This window comes from Pan paniscus, chromosome 4, assembly GCF_029289425.2.
Source record: "Pan paniscus chromosome 4, NHGRI_mPanPan1-v2.0_pri, whole genome shotgun sequence".
Lineage (NCBI taxonomy): Eukaryota > Metazoa > Chordata > Mammalia > Primates > Hominidae > Pan > Pan paniscus.
In genome coordinates this window covers 118,675,022-118,698,604 of record NC_073253.2, presented here as the reverse complement: position 1 = coordinate 118,698,604, position 23,583 = coordinate 118,675,022, and the positions used below count along the sequence as shown (strand labels likewise).

The 23,583-nt window shown below is 37.9% G+C and overlaps 1 protein-coding gene and 1 pseudogene across 2 annotated transcripts in view; both read left to right on the top strand.

Moving 5' to 3' along the window:
* Positions 1-23,583, top strand: part of CEP120 (centrosomal protein 120) — a 79,025-nt gene that overhangs the window by 12,128 nt on the left and 43,314 nt on the right. For both annotated transcript variants that reach the window (XM_055112587.2, XM_055112588.2), the window contains exons 6-10: positions 12,591-12,739; positions 18,381-18,578; positions 20,539-20,766; positions 21,745-21,961; positions 23,280-23,454. In XM_055112587.2, the coding sequence (XP_054968562.1) occupies positions 12,591-12,739; positions 18,381-18,578; positions 20,539-20,766; positions 21,745-21,961; positions 23,280-23,454 (967 nt within the window). The remainder of the gene's footprint in view (positions 1-12,590; positions 12,740-18,380; positions 18,579-20,538; positions 20,767-21,744; positions 21,962-23,279; positions 23,455-23,583) is intronic.
* LOC100975278 (keratin, type II cytoskeletal 8-like) lies at positions 7,524-12,570 on the top strand (annotated as a pseudogene).

Sequence of the window (23,583 nt, the reverse complement as noted above, 5' to 3'; positions counted from 1 at the left end):
ATCATATCATTCATATCAGTGTCACCCAAGGTCTATAGTTTACATTAGGTTTCTCTCTTGGTGTTGGACATTCTATGGGTTTTGACAAATGTAAATGACTTGTAGTATCCACTATTGTAGTATCATACAGAATAGTTTCACCACCCTAAAAATCATCTGTGCTCCACCTATTCATTCCTCCCTCCTCCCATCCCCTTGGCAACTATTGATCTTTTTTACTGTCTCCATAGTTTTGCCTTTTCCTGAATGTCATATAGTTGGAATAATATAGTATGTAGCCTTTTCCAGATTGGTTTCTTTCCCTTAGTCATAAGTGCATGTAAGTTACTTCATGTCTTTGCATGGCTTGATAGCTCATTTCTTTTGAGTGCTTATAGTCAATTGTCTGGATGTATCACAGTTTATTTTTTCACTCAGCTCCTAAGGGACATCTTGGTCGCTTCTAACTTTTGGCAATTATAAATAAAGGTACTGTAAACTGCTGTAAACATCTGTGTGCAGGTTCTTATGTGGACAGAAGTTTTCAGTTCATTTGGGTAAATATCCAGGATTGCAGTCATTGGATCATGTGGTAAGAGTATGTTTAGTTCTGTAAGAAATATCCACACTGCCTTCCAAAGTGGCCGTGCTATTTGGCATTCCCACCAGCAATGAATGAGAATTTCTGTTGCTCCATATTCTTACCAGAATTTGGTGGTGTTAGTGTTTTGGATTTTGGCCATTCTACTAGGTATATCATAGTATCTCATTGTTGTTTTAATTTGCAATTCCTCAATGACATAGGATGTTGAGCATGTTTGCATATGCTTACCTACCATGTGTGTTTCTTCTTTGAGGTGTCTGCTCAGTTCTTGGGCCCATTTTTAAATTGGGTTGTTCATTTTCTTGTTGAATTTTAAGAGTTCTTTGTGTATTTTGGATAATAGTTCTTTATCAGATATGTATTTTACAAATATGTTTTCCCAGTATGTGGCTTATCTTCTCATTCTCTTGACATTGTCTTTCCCAGAGCAGAAGTTTTAAATTTTAATGAAGTCCAGCTTATGAGTTGTTGCATTCATGGATTGTGCCTTTGTAGTTGTATCTGAAAAATTGTTGCCACCACCCAAGGCCATCTAGGTTTCTCCTTTGTTATCTTCTAGGACTTTTATAGTTTTGCAGTTTACATTTAGGTCTGTAATCCATTCTGAGTTAATTTTTGGAAAGGTTGTAAGGTCTGTGTCTAGACTCACTTTTTGCATGTAGATGTCCAGTTGTTCCAGCACCATTTGTTGAAAAGACTTTCTTTGCTCCATTGCATTGCCTTTGCTCCTTTGTCAAAGATCAGTTGACTTTACTTATGTGAGTCTATTTCTGGTCTCTTTATTATGCTCCATTGATCTATTTGTCTATTTGTTTGTCAATGCAACACTGTCTTGATTACTGTAGCTTCAAGTAAGACTTGAAGTCAGTGTCAGTCCTCTGACTCTATTCTTTTTCTTCAATATTGAATTGGCTGTTCTGGTTCTTTTGCTTCTCCATATAAACTTAAGAATTTGTCAGTATCTACAAAATAATTTGCTGGGATTTTTATTGGGATTGTATTGAATCTGTAGATCAAATTAGGAAGAACTGACATCTTGACAATATTGAGTCTTCTGTGAACATGCACTATCTCCATTTATTTAGTTCTTTGATTTCTTTTATCAGAGTTTTATAGTTTTCTTCATATAGATCTTACATATTTTGTTAGATTTATATACGAATTCTTTATTTTTGGGGGTGTTCATGTAAATTTTATTTGTTCGTTGCTGGCATATAAGAAAGCTGTTGACTTGTGTATTAACTTTGTATCTTATAACCTTGCTATAATCACTTTGTGTGTGTGTGGTTTTTGTTTTTTTTTTTTTTTTTTGCTTGTTTTGTTTTTTGAGACAGGATCTCACTCTGTCACCCAGGCTGGAGTGCAGTGGTGCAATCCTGGCTTACCGCAGCCCTGACTCCCATGTTCAAGCGATTCTCCTGCCTCAGCCTCCTGAGTAGCTGGGACTACAGGTATATGCCACCATGCCTGGCTAATTTGTGTATTTTAGTAGAGAGAGGGTTTCACTACATTGGCCAGACTGTTCTCAAACTACTGACCTCAGGTGATCCGCCTGCCTCGGCCTCCCAAAGTGCTGGGCTTACAGGCATGAGCCACCACACCTGGCCTTTTTTAAAATTCTTTTTGTTGTTGTTGATTCTTTCCACAGATTTTTTATGTAATCATGTCCTCTGTGAACAAAGACAGTTATATTTCTTCTTTCCTCATCTGTATACTCTTTATTTCCTTTTCTTTTGCATTAGTAAGACTCTAAGTATGATGTTGAAAAGGAGTGGTGAGAAGGAACATCCTTGTCTTGTACCTGATGAATTATATTTCTTCTTTCCTAATCTGTATACTTTTTATTTCCTTTTCTTTTCCATTAGTAAGGCTCTAAGTATGATGTTGAAAAGAAGTGGTGAGAGGGGACATCCTTGTCTTGTACCTGATCTTGAATGCTTCAGGTTTTTCACCATTAAGTATAATGTTAGCTGTAGGTTTTTATATATTCTTTATTAAGTTGAGGAAGTTTCCTTCTAATTCTGGTTTATTGAGAGTTTTTATCATTAATAGATAATGGATTTTGTCAAATACTTTTTCTGCATCTATTGATAAGATTATGTGATTTTTTTTTCTTCATTAGGCTGTTGATGTGATGGATTACATTAATTGATTTTTGAATGTTGAACCAGACTTGCATACCTGGGATAAATCCCACTTGATCATGGTGTATAATTATTTTTCTTTCTAAAAACCTTTTGTAGAGATGCAGTCTCCCTATGTTGCCAAGACTGGTCTCGAACTCCTGGGCTCAAGTGATCCTCTCACCTCAGCCTCACAAAGTGCTGGAATTACAGGTGTGAGCCACCATGCCCGGCCTATTATTCTTTTTATACACTGATGGATTTGATTTGCTAATATTTTGTTGAAGATATTTGCATTTGTGTTCATAGAGATATTGGTCTGTATTTTTTGTTTGTTTTCTTTTCTTTATTGTAATGTCTTTGATTTTGGTATTAGGATGATGCTGGCCTCATAGAATGAGTTAGGAAGTATTATCTCTATGTTTCTGTCTTCTGAAAGAGATTATAGAGAATTGGTATAATTTCTTCCTTAAATGTTTGGTGGAATTCACCAGTGATCTCTAGACCTGGTACTTTCTGTTTGGGAAGGTTATTGATTATTGACTCAATTTCTTTAATAGATAATAGGCCTATTCATATTGTCTATTTACTCTTGTATGAGTTTTGGCATATTGTGTCTTTCAAGGAATTGGTCTATTTCATCTAGATTATCAAATTTGTGGGCCTAGACATCTTCATAGTATTCCTTTATTATTATTTTAATACCGGTAGGCTCTGTAGTGATCCCATCTTTCATTTCTGATATGGGTAATTTGTATCCTTTCTTTTTTTTTTTCTTATTGAGCCTGGCTGGAGGCTTATTGATTTTATTTATCTTTTCAGAGAACCAGCTTTTGATTTTGTTAATTTTTCTCTATTGATTTCCTGTCTTCAGTTCTATTGATTTGCTCTAATTTTTATTATTATCTTCTGCTTACTTGGACCTAATTTGCTCCTTTTCTGGTTTCCTAAAGTGGAAGCTTAGATGTTTGATTTTAGATCTTCTCTTCTAACAAACATATGCATTTAATGCTATAAATCTTCCTCTAAGCACTGCTTTCATTGCATGTCACAATTTCTGTGCCCAGCGAAATTATCCTTCAAAAGTGAAGGAGAAATAAAAACTCTCAGACAAATAAAAATTGCATCTCACAATTTTTGTTGTGTTTTCATTTTCATTTAGTTCAAGATATTTTAAATTTCTCTTGAGATTTTTTTTTAACCCATGTGTTATTTAGAAGTATATTGTTTAATCTCAAAGTATTTTGGGATTTTCCAGCTATCTCTGTTACTGATTTCTAGTTTATATAGCTTGACAGCAGACATGGTTCTGTTCTTAAATTTGTTAAGGTGTGTTTTATGGCCCAGAATTGCTCTGTCTTGGTGAACTTTCTATGTAAGCTTGAGAAGAATGTGTATTCTGCTGTTGTTGTTTGAAGTGGTCTATAGATATCCATTGCATCCAGTTGATTGATAATGTTGAGTTCAGTTATGTCAATGATTTTCTGCCTGCTGGATCTGTCCATTTCTGATAGTGTGTGTTAAAGTCTCCAAGTTGGATTCAACTATTTCTCCTTGCAGCTCTGTTAGTTTTTGCTGCATGTATTTTGATACTCTGTTAGGTGCATTCACATTAAAAATTATTTTGTCTTTTTGCAGAATTGACTCCTTTATCATCATGTAATATTCCTCCTTTCCCTGTGAACTTTCTTTGGTCTGAAGTCTGTTCTGTCTGAAATTAATATAACTACTACCATTTTCTTTTGATTAGTATAGCTTTTAATCTATATTTGTTTTTATATTTAAAGTGGGTTTCTTATAGATAACAACATATAGTTGGATCTTGTTTTTTGATCCACTCTGACAATCTGTTTTTTAACTGGTGCATTTAAACTATTGATGTTCAAGGTGATTATTAATATAGTTGTGTGAATAACCTTATTAGTGTTTTATATTTGTTTCTCTTGTTTCTTATTCCTGTTTTTGTCTGTAACTCTTTTCCCACATTTGTGGTTTTAATTTTCTCTTTCTTGCATATCAGTTATACTTTTTTGTTTTTGTTTTTGTTTTTTTTTTACTTTTTTAGTGGTTGCCCTAGAGTTTGCACTATACATTTACAAATTTCAAATAACAGTATACTGCTTTTACTTTGAAGGTCCAGCTTCAAATAACACTATACTGCTTCACAGGTTGTTTTAGGTATTTTAAAATAAAATATTACTAATCCCTCCTTCTTGTCCCTTGTATCATTGCTTTCATTTCAGTTATACATCAGCATACACATGTGCATGCGTGCACACACACACATAATAATTGAAGAACCTTTTATCTGTTAGATCAATTAAGAATAAAAAATAAAAGTTTTTATTTTACTTTCATTTATTCTCTGATGTTCATTTCTTTGTGTAGATCTGAGCTTCTTACCCATGCCATTTTTCTTGTCTGTGAAGAACTTTTTAATATTTCTTGCACACAGGTCTACTGGCAACAAATGCCCTCAATTTTTATTTGTCTGAGAGTTTTTATTTCTCCTTCACTTTTGAAGGATAATTTCACTGGGCACAGAATTCTAGGGTGGTGGTTTTTTTTTTTTTTTTCTCAACATTGTAAATACTTCACTCTACCCTTCTTGCTTGCATGGCTTCTGAGAAATTGGATGTAATTCTTATCTTTGGTCCCTTACAGGTAAGATTTTTTTTTTCCCGTTTGGCTTCTTTCAATATTTTTTCTTTAGCTTTGATTTTCTGATGTTTTAATATGGGATGCCTAGCAGCAAGTTTTTTTTTTTGGCATTTATCCTGCTTAGTGTTCTCTGAGCTTCCTGAATCTGTGGTTTGGTGTGTAACATTAATTGGGGGAAATTCTCAGTAATTATTGCTTCAAATATTTCTTCTGTTCCTTTCTCTCTTTTTTCTTCTGGTATTCCCAGTCTGTGTTTATTACACCGTTTTTAGTTATCTCACAGTTCTGAGATGTTCTGTTCTGTTCTGTTCTGTGGTTTTTTTTCCCCCCAGTCTTTTTTCTCTTGATGTTCCAGTTTTGGAAACTCCTATTGTCATACTAAGCTCAGAGATTCTTTCCTCAGCCTGTGTCCCACCTACTAATGAACCAATTCTCATAGTCATTCATTTCTGTTTTAGTATTTTTGTCTCTAGCATTTCGTTTTTATTCTTTCTTACACTTTAGCATCTTTCTGCTCCCATTATCTCTCTGTTCTTGTATGCTGTCTACTTTTTTCATTAAAGCCTTATAAGGCATATTAATCATAGTTAAAAATTTTTTCTGTTTTGATAATTCCAACATTCCTGCCATATCTGACTTTAGTTCTGATGCTTGTTTAGTCTCTTCAAACTGTACTTTTTTTTTTCCTTTTAGTATGCCTTGCAATTTTTTGTTGTAAGCCGGACATGATGTATGGGACAAAAGGAACTGCTGTAAATAGGCCTTAGTAATGTAGTGGTCAGGAATCGGGAAGGGGAAGCATTCTATAGCCTTATGGTTAGGTCTCAGTCTTTTACTGAGCCTGTGCCCCTTGGGTCTGAACTTCACCATTGCTTCTCAGTTTTTTCTTCCCTTAGATGGGGCAGAGTGTCTGGAGGGGCTGGAGTTGTGTATTCCCTTCCCTTGCATGGAAGACCAGAGGCAGCTGGAGTTGGGTATTTCTCTTCTCCCTGGTCAGTTAGGCTCTGATAGAACCTCAACAGGTTAGGCTCTGGCAAATAGTTTCTCCGAGGGCAGGCCTTGTTAACAAGAACAGAATTGTCTGGCATGTTTCAGAATGGTTTCTTTTCTCTTCCCTATGCCAGAAGAATGAGGGAACTTTTCTCTGATATTCACTGTGAGGACCTGGTAGAGCTCCCTGGAGGTAAAAGTCACAAAAGTGTGGGGCTCCCTTGTGACTGGGTCCCCCTGGAGTTTTTATCTCTCAGGCTGGTTCACACCAAGCTACTAGCAGTTCATCCCAGTTCACGTTTTCCTACTTACTGCATTGGCTCTTTCTGTTCCAAAATTGTGATTCTCCGTAGCTCCCTGTCTGTTTCCTTAGTTTTGGGGAGCAGCAGGTTTCCTGAGACCTCACTTCTCTGACAGATCTATGGAGAGTTGTTAATTTTTAGTTCGTTCAGCTTTTTATTTGCTATTAGGGCTAACTGAAGATTTCTAAGCTCTATGTGCCAGACTGCATATTTCTTCTTCAATGTTTTACAGTCCCTATTTTCTTTTAGGTAAAATGATGGAGTTGGATGAGATAGTCTCGAAAGTTTTTTCGTACTCTAATATTTTGTGATTACATCTCTTCTGTAAACTTTTTCTGTAGAGGAAGAAGGTGTCTTCTGGAAGTGAGAGAAACAAATAGTGAAATTGAAATCATACAATTGATATTCTACTATGCTTCAGTCATGTTGCATGGAATGTCCTAGACTTACATGGAAAACTAATGTTAATAGCAGTGTTTGTATTGGCACATATATTCTTAGTTCAGTGAATTTATAAATAGTTGTCTTGTCCTAAAAGTTTAATTCTGAGTTGAGAATTACCTTTTGAATTGAGAAGATATTATAATTCAGTATTTTAACAATAACTTTTCTTCAGCTTCTTCTCTTACCAGTACTTCTTAACTTCCTTTTGGCCTTTTCGTTCTCTTCCCAACCTTTATATATTAAAGAAATTTCTTCTCATTCTGTACACGCTCTTCCAATGCAATACTATTTATTTGCCAGGCATCAGTCATACAATCATACTCTTCTGTGCCGAAGACCCCCACTTAGGCCTTTGGATCCAAATATCACTTGCCTCCTGGACATCTTTTGGATGACCTCTGGGCACCATAAACCCAAGAGATGGTTAAATTGAATTTCAGCGATGTGTTTGCCAAAATGGCATACATTGTAAGTAGTGAAGTCAGGATGTGAGCTTGGAAGTCAGATTCTAGAGCCTTTATTATTTTTTCCCTCAGTGAAAAAAAATTTTAAGAATTTGTTTTCATTGTGAAATAATCTCAGTCTTCCCCAAAAGTTGGAAGTATGTTATGAAGAAGAATATTTTTCCCTGGACTGTTTGAGAGGAATTTACTACCTAATGCACCTGAATGTTTGGAGTATTTATTAGAGCATTCTTCTTCATATCCGTGGTATATCCATCAGAACTGGGAAATTTACATCAATATATTAACAGATGTAACCTTATTACATTAATGAAACATTGATACATTGCTACCACCTAATTTCATTTGAGTTTTGTTTTACCAATTGTCTTTTCCCAATAATTTCCTCTATAGGAAAAGAATTTAGTTTAGAATTAGATGTTACATTGAATTGTTATATCTGTGTATTCTGAAATAGTTCCTTGATCTTTCCATGACCTTGAAATTTTGAAGATTGCAGGCCAGTTAATTTGTAGATTGTTTCATGACTTGAGTTTGTCTGATTTTAGATTTAGCTTATGCATCTTTGGCAGAAATATCATCGAAGAGATGCCACGTTCTTCCCATTGCATCTTATCAGGTGGTACACAATTTTGATTTGTCCTATTTCTGATGCTAACTTTGATTACTTGATTAAAGTGTTGTGTGTTAGTGCTCTCAACTGTAAACTTGCTCTTTTTTCCTTTGTAATTAATAACTCTTTTGTGGGGCAGAATTGTGAAATTATGAATATATTCAATTTCTCATTAGACCTTCAATTCGTTTATATCAGTCTGAATTTACAGTTTTCTCTTTTTATTTAGTGTTTCACAATATTTAACTATGCTTAATTGTTTGTCCCAGATTTGGGCAGCCCTTTTAAGTTGCTTTTGTTTCCTTTTGAATGTCTCCATGATTCTTTGAACTTATCAACAAATATTTTCAGGCACAGCAAGATGTTCCAAGCTCATCTTGTGCTTACTCTGTCTCAGCTCTGGATTCAGCCATTTCTCTAAGGAGCCCTGCTTCCTTTCAGTAAAGAATGATTTTTAGAAGCCAAGATCTAGGTGCTAGGTATGTTAGCTGATATCGAGGTGTCACTGCTCCCAGGCCCTTTGAGTAGACAAAGTGAGGGAATTTGTGCATATATGTGTACACACACATATAAATACCTACACACATTTGTATATATACATATGGTCTTACCTGTTTTGTGCTGCTATGATAGAACACTACAGACTGGGTAATTTATAAAGAACAAATTTATTTCTCGCAGTGCTGGAGGCTGGGAAGTTCAAGATCGAGGCACTGGCATCTGGTGAGGGACTTCGTCCTACATCCTCACATATTGGAAGGCTGAAGAGCAAGAGAGGAACTCTCTCCACCAAGCCCTTTTATAAGGGCACCTGATCTCATTCATTAGGGAGGAGCTCTCATGACCTAATCACCTGTTTAAGACCATATCTCCTAATACCATCACATTGGCCATTAAGTTTCAACACCTGAGTTTTGGAGGGGACACATTGAAACCATAGCACATATACACCATTTTGCTTATATTTATCAATATACATTGAACAGTGCCAGGTGCGGTGGCTCACGCCTGTTCCAGCACTTTGGGAGGCTGAGGCAGGTGGATCACTTGAGGCCAGGAGTTTGAGACTGGCCTGGCCAACATGGTGAAACCCCTTCTCTACTAAAAATACAAAAAATTAGCCTGGCTTGGTGGCACAAGCCTGTAATCCCAGCTACTCAGGAGGCGGAGGCAGCAGAATTGCTTGAATCCGGGGGGGCAGAGGTTGCAGTAAGCCGAGATCCACTGCAGCCTGGGTGACAGAGCAAGACTCTGTCTCAATAAAAAACAAAAAACAGACCAAGAAGCAGCTTCTCCGCTCCTTCTAGGATCTCCACCTGGTTCGGCCCGCCTGCCTCCACTCCTGCCTCCACCATGTCCATTAGGTGACCCAGAAGTCCTACAAGGTGTCCACCTCTGGCCCCCGGGCCTTCAGCAGCCGCTCCTACACAAGTGGGCCCGGTGCCCACATCAGCTCCTCAAGCTTCTCCCGAGTGGGCAGCAGCTGCTTTCAGGGTGGCCTGGGCGGCGGCTATGGTGGGGCCAGCGGCATGGGAGGCATCACCGCGGTCACAGTCAACCAGAGCCTGCTGAGCCCCCTTGTCCTGGAGGTGGACCCCAACATCCAGGCTGTGTGCACCCAGGAGAAGGAGCAGATCAAGACCCTCAACAACAAGTTTGCCTCCTTCATAGACAAGGTACGGTTCCTGGAGCAGCAGAACAAGATGCTGGAGACCAAGTGGAGCCTCCTGCAGCAGCAGAAGACGGCCGGGAGCAACATGGACAACATGTTCGAGAGCTACATCAACAACCTTAGGCGGCAGCTGGAGACTCTGGGCTAGGAGAAACTGAAGCTGGAGGCGGAGCTTGGCAACATGCAGGGGCTGGTGGAGGACTTCAAGAACAAGTATGAGGATGAGATCAATAAGCGTGCAGAGATGGAGAATGAATTTGTCCTCATCAAGAAGGATGTGGATGAAGCTTACATGAACAAGGTAGAGCTGGAGTCTCGCCTGGAAGGGCTGACTGATGAGATCAACTTCCTCAGGCAGCTGTATGAAGAGGAGATCCGGGAGCTGCAGTCCTGGATCTCAGACACATCTGTGGTGCTGTCCATGGACAACAGCCGCTCCCTGGACATGAACAGTGTCATCGCTGAGGTCAAGGCACAGTACGAGGAGATCGCCAACCGCAGCCGGGCCGAGGCTGAGAGCATGTACCAGATCAAGGATGAGGAGCTGCAGAGTCTGGCTGGGAAGCACGGGGATAACCTGCGGTGCACAAAGACTAAGATCTCCGAGATGAACCGGAACATCAGCCGGCTCCAGGCTGAGAATGAGGGCCTCAAAGGCCAGAGGGCTTTCCTGGAGGCCGCCATTGCAGATGCCGAGCAGTGTGGAGAGCTGGCCATTAAGGATGCTAACACCAAGTTGTCGAGCTGGAGGCCGCCCTGCAGCGGGCCAAGCAGGACATGGCGTGGCAGCTGCGTGAGTACCAGGAGCTGATGAACGTCAGGCTGGCCCTGGACATCGAGATCGCCACCTACAAGAAGCTGCTGGAGGGCGAGGAGAGCCGGCTGGAGTCTGGGATGCAGAACATGAGTATTCATACGAAGACCACCAGCAGCTATGCAAGTGGTCTGAGCTCGGCCTGTGGGGGCCTCACAAGCCCCGGCCTCAGCTACGGCCTGGGCGCCAGCTCCTTCAGCCGCACCAGCTCCTCCAGGGCCGTGGTTGTGAAGAAGATCGAGACACGTGATGGGAAGCTGGTGTCCGAGTCCTCTGATGTCCTGCCCAAGTGAACAGCTGTGGCAGCCCCTCCCAGCCTACCCCTCCTGCGCTGCCGCAGAGCCTGGGAGGGAGGTCGCTATGCAGGGTAGCACTGGGAACAGGAGACCCACCTGAGGCTCAGCCCTAGGCCTCAGTCCACCCGCGGGGGAGTTTACTGCCTGGGGACCCCCACTTTGCCCATGCCTCCAGCTACAAAACAATTCAGTTGCTTTTTTTTTTTTTTTTTGGTCCAAAATAAAACCTCCGCTAGCTCTGCAAAAAAAAAAAAAGCCATATATATATGTATATGTATGTATTTATGTGTATATATATGTATATATGAGATATCTGAATCGATGATGCTCTATATATATGTATATAGACGCTTCAGTATATATATTTTCAATTCAGATTGACACCTTCAATTCCATTCCAGCACCGCAAGATTCTAGTTTTCATCTTCACCCTATTTGTAACTCCCTTCCCTGTCAGTGAGAACATGTCATACTTATTTTAACTTCTAAGCTCTATTGGCCTTATTGTATGATGGCTGTCTTTATTAAAGTGCTTAATGGGTCAGAGTCTGTGCTAAATGCTTTGCTTTCATTATTTGATTTGATCTTTCAACAACTCTATAAAAGCTTTCTAGAAAAAAAAAATGGAGACTAAAAGAGATGGATATGGGTTCCCTGTGCAACAAGTCAAGGACAGAACTGGGATTGGAACCTTGGTCTATGCGACTTAGATATCTGTGCTCTTAATTATTATACTGTTTTCAGCCACTGCTACTGTAAGCACAACTCTTTAGGATTAACTCCTAGAAGAAGGATTGCTCGTTTATAGGGTATGCACATGTAAAATTTTGATAGGCCCTGATATATCACCCTCTAATAGGTTATTCTAGCATGTACCTGCCAACATTGAGAGCATTCACTTTCCTGCATTCTCCTCAACATTGGATATTATCAGTTATTTTAGTTGTGTATGTTTTTTGTTTTTTAAATCAATTTGAAAAACCCTGTCCCTCTTCAGTCTCCTCATACTAAAGCCTATTTGATTATGTCAGTTTTCTTCTCAAAACTAGTTTCATGATTTTCTCTTATTCTTAGAAAACTATCCAAAAATGTTTCTGGATAGCATACAGAAGGACTGTATGATATGGCCTCTGCTTATCCAGCCCCACCTCCCTCTGTATGTCGGTTCTCACTCTGTGATCTGGCACCCTATGCCTGTGTCAGTTTTCTCACACATGCTTTCTCTTGCTTCTGTGTTTTTGTACATACTGTCCCTTCTGTCTAGAACACTCTTTTTTTTACTCCCCCATTCCCTGTTCAGCTGCCCTTTTCTTCTTAGCCATATCTAGCTTATTCACTTTCCAGTTTAGATTCACTGTAAAACCTATGTTAGATGCCTTTTCTATGTGGTTTATTACCTTAAGGTTTTAAAAATGTTACTTCAGAATTTTACTTTTACATACAGAAAGACAATGCTGGTTAAGTAAGGTTTCTTTGGTGAGTATGTAAGAGAGTAAAGGAACCTTATTAGATATTAACTGTATTCATGAAAATTACCAAGCAAATTACAAAATATAATCAGTTTTAAAAATCTTATAATGGTTTATGACAAACTACAATGTAGTTTAATCGTGTTTTTCTCTGTAAAGTACCTGCCATCCTGGCTGGACTTGACCCCAGGGACATTGTGGCTGTGCTGAATGAAGAGGGAGGCTACCATCAGATTGGACCAGCAGAATACTGTACTGATTCCTTTATTATGTCAGTGACCATAGCATTTGCCACCCAGTTGGAACAGGTGAGACTTTCCATGAGATTGGTGACTTATGAATAATTTGAAAACTATGTAAAACATTTTACCTTTCAGGTATTAAAAAGACTTGCAAGTAGACTTTTTTTTTTTAACTTTTGAAAAATGAGTTCAAAACATGTTTTCTTTCATACTGGAAAGAAAACTTCTTAATTTAGAAAAAATAGATTTTGATGATCTTGATTGTAAGAGAATAAATCTCTCAGGATTTAGGAGAATGGCCATCAGTTAACATTGTTTTCTATCGTACTGTGTGGCATTGTAAGGACTGACATGGAAGGATTTTTAAATTTGTGAACGATTTACTTTTTGGAGAAACTTACAATGTCAGGAATACTTTCTGCCACTAATACTTAATGCCTATAGAGTTTTGGGTTCTATTTTATCTTGTTTATAAACTAATAAATTAAGCTGTTACTGTCATGGATGCTAGCAGAAGACACAGGTTCTTGGATCAGAAACAAAAGAATTTATTACCCTTAGTAGCAGAGCAAGAACATGAATATTGGTATATTTCCTTCAGTTGCCCTTACCCCAGGTCCCATGGGGACTACACAGAGGGGCCCAGGTGGTTGCTCTACACATAGTGGGTTTTATCACAGCTGAGGAAACTGAATTTGGGGAACCTGCCACTTTTATTGTAAGCAGTAAGCAGGCCTAGTCTTTGTCCAGGAAGACACATGACCTTATCTCTCAAGCTGCTTAAACAACCCTGGGAAATGGGCTGAGTAAAAGAGTGGTCTGGGCCTTGCAGTCTTGCCATACTCTGCAAGAATGTGCAGGGATGCTCAGGGCTCATGGTAGATTGCCTTCCCAACAGCGGCTCAACACAAAACTAGCTGTTATTCCACTGTCCTTCTCAAGTCCACTTCCCTTTTTTTTTTTCCCTCCTCTGCCATCAACTTGGTTTTACAGATCTACTTTTCTTGACATTATGTTGTTCTATAGTAGCTGAAATGAATTAGTACTTATAAAAATAGATAATATGGTTTATAACTGTACAATTTTTATCAGAGTATTCCCCTCCCCCACTTTTTCCCCTAAGAGACAGGTCTTTCTTTGTTGCCCAGGCTGGAGTGCCTTGGCATGATCATAGCTCACTGTAGCCTCAAGCTCCGAGAGTCAGTTGATCCTTCTGCCTCAGCCTCCTGAGTAGCTGGGATTATAGGCATGTGCCACCACACCCACCTAATTTTTAATTTTTTTGTAGAGACAGGGTTTCACTATGCTGCTCAGGCTGGTCTTGAACTCCTGGCCTCAAATGATCCTCCCACCTCAGCCTCGCAAGGTGCTGGGATTACAGGTGTGAGCCACCATGCCCGGCCTTATTTACTTTCTTAGAGGAACAAAATATCCATGTAATCCACATTCACAAATGAAATTTGCATTAGTGGCCACATTTTTATTTGACTTGCAAGGTACATCAGGTAAAGATTTTTCTCAGGAAATGTGTTTACTTTGTCACACTGAATTCATCCCCACTATATAAAGAACTTGGTGTTCTTTGAGCATTTACTCTTTCTCTCCTTATTTGGTACTGTAAATTTCCTCATTGATACATACATACTTTTGCCTTTATATCAGTTTCCGTATTTTTCTTCTCTTAAAGGTCTGCTTATGGATTGTTAATAGTTTAATATGCCACTCTAGTTGCAGGGAAAGCCAGATATCTATTGCCTTTTTATTTATTAACCACATCAGAACACTCTTGTCCATATGTCAGATAATTAGGAATGTACTGTATTTTTACTGTGTTGTTACCATATTTGCAAAGCATTTTATTTTTTATTTTTATTTTTTTGAGGTGGAGCCTCGCTCTTGTCACCCAGGCTGGAGTGCAATGGTGCAATCTCAGCTCACTACAACCTCTGCCTTCCCTGTTCAAGTGATTCTCCTGCCTCACCCTCTCAAGTAGCTGGGGTTACAGGCACCTGCCATCACACCTGGCCAGTTTTTATAGTTTTAGTAGAGATGGGGTTTCACCATATTTGCCAGGTTGGTCTCAAACTCCTGACCTCAAGTGATCCTCCTGCCTTGGCCTCCTAAAGTGCTGGGATTACAGTCATGAGCCACCATGCCCAGCTGAATTTGAAATCACTGTTTTAATACTTTTATCCTCCTCAGGGAAGCATAATTGTTCATATTTATTGATTACTTACTGTGTAATGCTTTGTATAATAGACATTGTGCCACCCACTCTGCATATTTTGTGTTTAATCCTACCACAATCTTAGAGTTGATCATTTTCATTTTAGAGATAAGGAAACCAAGTCTTAGGAAGATCTTATAGCTAGTTAATGGCCCAAGTATTTCTGACCACGTGGTCATTTTTAATATTCTCTTGTTCCCATATAATGCTCTCTTGCCTCTTAATGAGTTTGGAATAAGATAGATTTGAGTTGGAATCTCATTCTGTTTTCTAGCTCCTTCAACTTAGGCAAGTTACTTAACCTTTTTGAGGCTTGATTTTATATAGTCGTGATAGTTACCATCTTTTCAGTTGTGCATGAGGAATGAGGTAATATTACTAAGGTGCCTACCATGTTGTTTGTGAGAAGCTACATTTGTATGGTGAAGTTTCCTGTGGGTAATTGACCTATTGAGTCCATAACTTTTAAAAACCAATATAATACAGTTCTTGGTAATACAGGTGAATTACTGGGACAAATTACTGTTTCAGTTTAGTTTTAAAAAAAAAAACACACAGGTTGATGTCTGGCAAACTGTTTACTATCTCTATAAAAAATTAAGGCAGATAGATTCCTCACAATGTTAAACAGAATTACCACAGGATCAGCAATACTACTACTAGGTATACACCCAAAAGTATTGGAAATAGGTATTCAAATAAAAATCTGTATGTGAGTGTTTATAGCAATATTATACATGATAGCCAAAAGGTGAAAACTACCCAGATGCCCTCAATAGATGAATGGATAAACAAACTTTGGCATATCTATACAATTAAATACAATTTAGCTATCAAAGTACTACCTGTGGGTGGTGTGGCATACACCTGTAATCTTAGCTACTCAGGAGCCTGAGGCAAGAGGATCCCTTGAGTCCCAACAGTTCAAGACCAGCCAGGGCAACATAGCGAGACCTCCATCTTTATAGTAAAAAAAAAAAAAAAAAAAAAAGGAATGGAGACCAGGCGTGGTGGCTCACATCTGTAATCCCAGCACTTTGGGAGGCTGAGGAGGGCGGATCACGAGGTCAGGAGATTGAGACCATCCTGGCTAACATGGTGAAACCCCGTCTCTACTAAAAATACAAAAAAATTAGCCGGGTGTGGTGGTGGGTGCCTGTAGTCCCAGCTACTCGGGAGGCTGAGGCAGGAGAATGGCGTGAACCCAGGAGGCGGAGCTTGCAGTGAGCCGAGATCATGCGACTGCACTCAAGCCTGGGTGACAGTGCGAGACTCTGTCTCAAAAAAAAAAAAAAAAAAGGAATGAAGTACTGATACATGCCACAACATAAAGGAATGTTGGAAGCATGCTAAGTGAAAGAAGCAAGACACAAAAGGCCACATATTGTGTGGTTCCATTTATATGAATCATCCACAATAGGCAAAAGTTCCTACAAGCAGATTTGTGATTTCCAGGGACTGGGGGCAGGAGAGTATGGATGGTAGGGTGTTGCTGCTTAATCATTGTATTGTTTATGTTTGGGATGAAATTAGCTGTTTAATTTTTTCCTCTCAACTTAGTCAAAGGCAATGTGAGAAAGCATCTAGCAATAAACAGATTTACAAACCTTTTCAGATGCAAATCAGTGACTTAGCACATGTTACTATAAAGTTTTAATAGAATGGAGGATTGAGTTTGGAGCAGGAAGGCCGGCTAGTGACAATCTTGCTTCCTTCTTTTCTTAAATATTGAAAGTCAAGAGTAGGAAAAAAATAGTCTCTAAATATCAGGATAATAAAGAATTTTTAAAGAATTTCTTCCCATAATGGGAATAATTTAGAATTAAATGTACTGTGAAATATATAAGGATCTTTATTTCTTAATGTTTTTATTGCTGTATGATCATGAAAGAAAGTAAAAGAAAATGAAAATCTTCTCTAAACCCCTCCAGAATAATCACTGTAATGGTTAGTGTGTTCTTCTCTAGGTATTTTCCATTCTCACATAACAACAGCTGTGTGCTAGGCATTGTTGTAGCAGCGACTATGTATCTCTTTTAATCCTTCCAACAACCCTAAAACAAGTGCATACACACAGTGATTAAGTAATTTTTCTAAAATTTCACAGTAAGTTACTGATGGAACTAGAGTTAGGGTTTGGGATCTGACTCCAGAATTTGTGATTGTAACAATTATAAGTGCATAGGTGCTCCTCTCAATGTGTGTAAGTCCACATGATTAAAATCTCCTCACTTAAACATGAATACATTTTAAAGTGCAGGATTAAAATAACTTATTATTTATTATGTGTCTGGTACTGTGCTATTGTAATCTAAGTGGTTAGTACTTTTATTTTCACAAACTATACAAACTGTCCTGTAATTTTTTTAAGCCAACAGTGTATCTTAGAGAGGGATCCTCAACCCTCAGGCTGCGGACTGGTACAGGTTTGTGGCCTGTTAGGAACCGGCTACACAGCAGGAGGTGAGCAGCGGGCAAGTAAGCATTAGGGCCTGAGCTCTGCCTCCTATCAGATCAGTGGTGGCATTAGATTTTCATAGGAGCACGAACCTTATTGTCAACTACACATGTAAGGGATCTAGGTTGCGTGTTCCTTATGAGAATCTAATGTTTCTAATCTACAGTTTCCTCCTGTAACTATTCCCCCTATACCTTCCTGTTTGTGGAAAAATTGTCTTCCACGAAACCAGTCCCTGGTGCCAAAATGGTTAGGGACTGGTGTCTTAGATAACTTTCATGTTAATGTGTTACTATTTAGCAGCCATGGTGTATGATAATTATATGTAAGCCATCTCCTATTGATGAACACATTAAATGTTTATAGCTTATTGTTTAACAGTATGCTAGTGAACATTAAAGGTCTGTTAGAAAATATATTTTGTAGGACAAGAATCCCATCTCTTAGTCATATGTGGCCATGAATCTAGCAACTCTGAAAAGTAACACTCATACTACAAAAGGTATTTTTTTGGTGTTATTTTCATAGGCCTCTAAATTTCGACAGAATAGCTAAAAACTTTATCGGACACCTCAACTAAGATGTTATATATTAGATAGCCTGGATTAAATTTCTTTAAAACCTTTCCTCATTCATAACATAGAGCCTCTGATGGCTGAGGAAGTATGAGATGAAATAAAATATGTGAAAATAAGGAAAGCTCAGTTTGAAATATTTAATCTCTTTCTTCTAAGTAGAACTTTCACATATTCTTTCATGGACCAGTTGAATGCAATGAAAACTTTAAAACAACATAAATCTATAAAGTCTTTTAGACTCTGCTTTTCTAAGACAACTCTTTTTTAAAAAAAATAGTAATTTGGTAGTAATTTGGCAGAAGTTCAGAAATTTTATTTGAGCGGTTAAGACATCAAATAAAAAAATCAACATTTTAGCAAATGTTTTTGGAATGTAATAGATACACTAAGCATGTTCAGTAGTTTAGAAAGTAATAACTGTTTTCTTTTTCCTGAAATGTTTAGTTAATTCCATGTACCATGAAACTTCCAGAAAGACAGCCTGAGTTTTTCTTTTACTACTCTTTACTGGGAAATGATGTTACAAATGAACCCTTCAATGATTTAATCAACCCAAACTTTGAGCCAGAGAGAGCATCAGTTCGCATCCGTAGCAGTGTAGAAATTCTTCGTGTTTACCTGGCTCTTCAGTCTAAACTGCAGGTGAGTATTGCAGCAAATCGTTTTTAGCTGGAGGTGGTCTTTTAAGCATTAATTTAGTACCTAAACTAAACGAGAGTTTAGTACCTAAACTTAATCCTATTTCAGTAGTAGAGGTTATCTTTCTGCCACATCTTCTAATTTTTTTAGGTACTATCCTGAGTCATGAAGTTGTTGGCATTACAATTACCTCAGAATTTTATGAGATAACACCTCTTTTCCCAGGAATTGAGAAAAGAGGTATATCAGTTATCAGTCCTTTGCAATAAAAAAAATTATACCTGGAGTCTAGGGCAGCAGGCACGAGCAAGGTTTCATTATTGTTAATGGAGATATTAGGTGTAGGCACACAGATCACACTCTCGATTTCAAAATATTATGCCTTACTGCCGTTAAAAGCAATGAGGTAAGACAGCTTTCTAAAATCTGCCCTTGAATTGAATATTTTTTATGAACTATTTTTGAATTGGACTCCATTTAAAAGCAAACATTGGTGGAGCATGGTAGCTCACACCTATAATTCCAGCACTTTGAGAGGCTAAGATGGGAGGATCACTTGAGGCCAGGAGTTCAAGAATAGCCTGGGCAACATAGCAAGACCCTGTTTCTACAAAAAATTAAAAAATTACTTAGACATAGTGGTGTGTGCCTGTAATCTTAACTACTCGGGAGGGTGAGGTGGAAGGACTGCTTGAGTCCGGAAGTTGGAGACTGCAGTCAGCTATGATCACACCACTGTACTCCAGCTTGGGCAGCAGAGCAAGACTCTGTCTCAAAAAAAAGATAAGTTAACCTTACCTAGTAAACATTACTCTTCTGTCTTTTATGACACTTCCTTTTGATCAAACTGAAATAGGGTGGTGTTGTATACGGTTAGATACTCATTTGTTTAAAATAAAGTAATGGACAGGAGGTGAGAAGAAGCATTAGGAAATTTTAGTAGAACTAAATTTTAGAGATGATTCTGCTAAACCCAAGATATTTAGAAAACTGAAGACTATATAAAATGGTGACATGCAGGGAAAAGCAGTTTGAATTTTATTCTGTATCTAACATATCAGTCCTTACCAAAAGTATTGATTTATTAGTTTCTAATGGAGGGCATTTACATCATAAAAATACTTTTTTTTCCAGCCCATAAAAATATTACACCTTATAATAACTTTGGGACTAAGTTACAGGTCTCAACTCTTTCACTGATGATATTAGAGCTAAATATATTTTACAGCATGATTGCTTATTTATTATTCATTCAAATACTAAGTTTGCTAAGGCTTCAATATAGTAAGGGAAAACAAGTTATATAACATTTATCTGGAAGAGTCTTTTTTTTTTTGGTACTTGTCAAAAGGTGATAATATTGAACTTTTAATTAGCTATCAGTGATTAACAGTATATTCCACTCCAGAGATATTCTTTTACTTACTGTTAAGCACTCTTTTTAATATGAGGTCTGAAAAGCAAGAAAAGAGAAATATTCAAGATATCTTATGGGTGAAAAAAACAAAACTATTTGAGGTTTTTAAATTCCAAATCAGGATTGATCCACTGACTTATTTTTTGAAACTGTGTTTAAATTAATGGTAAATTGGAAAAAGAAAAATGTTGAGGTATTTCTTTGTTTTTTTGTTTAAATTCATGCATTAATTTTGTTATAGTAAAATATTAAAGTAGCTCACCAAAGAGACAGAAAAAGAAGCAATAACATATGATTATGTAATACCGAAAGAAGAAATGAAAAAGGTAATAGCTATTACTGAGTTTTTAGTAAACTTTGTGTTTTATCACCAGTTTTAACAGTTACGTGTGAGAATTCATTACTTAGTCACTTGAGGTCAATGAGGTATAACCTGCATTATATTTTCTTTCCATGCATCATTTTACAACTTCTTATTAAGTTTATGATATTTAGGAGAAAGGAGAAAGTATAAAGCCCTATTTTGATTTTTCCCTTTCATATTAGATTCACCTCTGCTGTGGAGACCAGTCACTTGGAAGTACAGAAATACCTTTAACTGGATTACTTAAAAAGGGCAGTACAGAAATCAACCAGCACCCAGTCACAGTCGAAGGTGCTTTTACCCTTGACCCTCCAAACAGAGCCAAACAGAAGCTTGCACCTATTCCTGTGGAGCTAGCCCCAACTGTGGGAGTGTCTGTGGCTCTGCAGAGAGAAGGCATAGACTCCCAGGCAAGTAGTGGCCCTCCTTCATTCCCCTGGCTTCACTAGTCCCACGCATGATTACTTACAAAAGTTGAATTTCAGAAGAGTTACCTTCATAAGGATATATTTATTAATCTTAATTAGTGACCTTTGTTATATGATACCTCCTTTCTGAAAAGTGCTGTGACTTCTGTTATGGTTTATAAGTGATTCTACCCAGAGCCTTCTTAGCCTTTGAGACAGTCTTTTTGTGTAGTGGCAACCCACTTATGGTCTCCCCCACCCCCAACTCCAGAAAAGGAACTCCAGTGAAAGAGAACATTTTTAGACCTAGTTTCTGGGAATCTGCATTACTGATATCTTTTTGGTTAATGCAACCTGAGCCAAAATAAAATCCTTGGTTCCTTAGTGCTTTGTAGTCCTCATACTCTCTTTAGTCAGTTTTCATGACACAGATGATCATTTATTTGGCCGTGTATTTTTTTTTATTGTATCTATTCCCAGAAATCAACTTTATCTTGTTCTTTCAAAAAGCTGATCTTTATGCAGGTTGTGAATTAAAGATAGAAGAACCGAAATGAGTGTTTAAAAGATACATATACATATATTTTTAGTGGGGAGTGGAATAAAGGAGAGAAGGAAAGTCATACTAGACATGTGTTTTTTCTCTTTAGGAGTATAGTTCTCCATTGTACTGCCTTGGTAGGAATAACCATTCCCGGGGACACCTATGCCTGACTTCTTTTCTCAAATATCCCTTCTTAGGGATATTTCCATTAGGATGCATTTTGGTATTCAGCTCTGGATATCATATTTCCTCTGTTCATCTTCCTTTTTCTGGTCCTAGATGCTATAAGGAAATTTGCAAATTATGAAGAAAAATAGACTAGGAATATCCAAACTGGGAAAGGAAGCTTATATTTTTAAAAAACAACGCCAAGTTTTTTGCTTAATTATGAAGGAAAGTTCTTTGCAAATTATACTTTATTTAAAAATTGTTTTTAGTCTTTAATTGAATTAAAGACCCAGAATGAACATGAGCCAGAGCATTCAAAGAAGAAAGTTTTAACCCCCATAAAGGAGAAGACACTTACTGGGCCAAAATCACCAAGAGTGTCCCCTGTTCCATCTAACAACCAGTCACCTCCAACAAAAGATGATGCAACAGAAAGTGAAGTGGAAAGTTTACAGTATGATAAGGACACCAAACCAAATCCAAAAGGTAAGGTTTTTTGTTGTTTGTTTATAGATCTTTGAAGTATTGCATTTTGCAGCCATCTAAAAAATGACTATGAGAACTTTCATGAGTTATAAGTAAAAATTGTGGGTTTGTTAAGAACCAATAAGGCTGGGCACGGTGGCTCACGCCTATAATCCCAGCACTTTGGAAGACCGAGGCAGGTGGATCACCTGAGGTTGGGCATTCGAGACCAGCCTGACCAAGGTAGAGAAATCCCGTCTCTACTAAAAATAACAAAATTAGCCGGGCGTGGTGGTGCATGCCTGTAATCCCGGCTACTCGGGAGGCTGAGGCAGGAGAATTGCTTGAACCCAGGAGGCGGAGGTTGTGGTGAGCCAAGATTGCGCCATTGCACTCCAGCCTGGGCAACAAGAGCGGAACTCCGTCTCAAAACAAAAAACAAAACAGTAATGTGTGGAAATATAAAAAATTTCAATGCAAAGTCATTGCAATCTATCTAACTTCAAAATATAATTCTCTAAATTAACAGAATTTTTTATTTTACTTGTACACTGGAAATATCCTATTCAATAGACATTAAATAATATAGTTTTTGCAAGTAGATTTTTTAAATGATTAGATTCTTAAATATCTTGAAGTTTGGAGAAAACAGTTGTTAACTGCCTCTTATAGTAAACTCATAATAACCATTTTTGATCCTGAAGTTAAGAGAGAGTCTAAGAATGCATGTTTATCTGATTTAATAAAATTTTTCCATCCATTGCAGTTATAGTTAGTAGTGTAAATAGTAGTGGATTAGGAGTTAGATGTCTTTGCTGTAAGTTACATCTCTGTCACTGAGTGGCTGTGTGACTTCGGCCACTCACTAAGTATCTCTGATCTCTAATAGGTTGGACTAGATATCTGTCTTTTTAAGTTTTAGCTTTCTGTTATTTTAAATATGCCTAAAATAACCAAAATTACTGTAAAAAGGTGATGTCATTATATCTCAGTAAGTCTCATATACAGCCCTTCAAATGTTAAGTTATGTGCCTCTTGGAAATAAGTTAGTGCCTTCTAGGCTGCAGTCATGTATATTTCTCTATTGGTTCTGTACGTTTTCTATATGTATTGAGAGTAAGCTCTTTTTTCACGCAATTCTAGAATGGAAATTAAAACCTGGGTTATTTTTGTGTGAGTTACTTTTAAGATACTTATACCTCAATTCATATGTTCATGAGACAAAATAGCCCAATTCCTGCTTAAAGGTAAATGAGATGATAGCCTTAAACTATCTGTACAATTTAAGAGAAACTGTTAGCAAGTGTGATTATTTTGTTTTATTTTATGTTCATTTCAGCCAGTTCTTCTGTACCTGCTTCACTGGCCCAGCTAGTGACTACATCCAATGCTTCAGAAGTAGCTTCAGGACAGAAGATTGCTGTACCAGCAACATCACATCATTTTTGCTTTTCAATAGACTTAAGGAGTATACATGCCTTGGAGATTGGTTTTCCAATCAACTGTATATTAAGGTGTGATTTGACTTTGTTTCAAAGTATTATTTTCTGAAGAGAAAGGACTTTCCTGTGTTTGGGGAATTGCAGAGAGAAATGTCACCAAAGAAGTTGTAACATTTGTTAAATCAGTGGACTAAAAGGGGG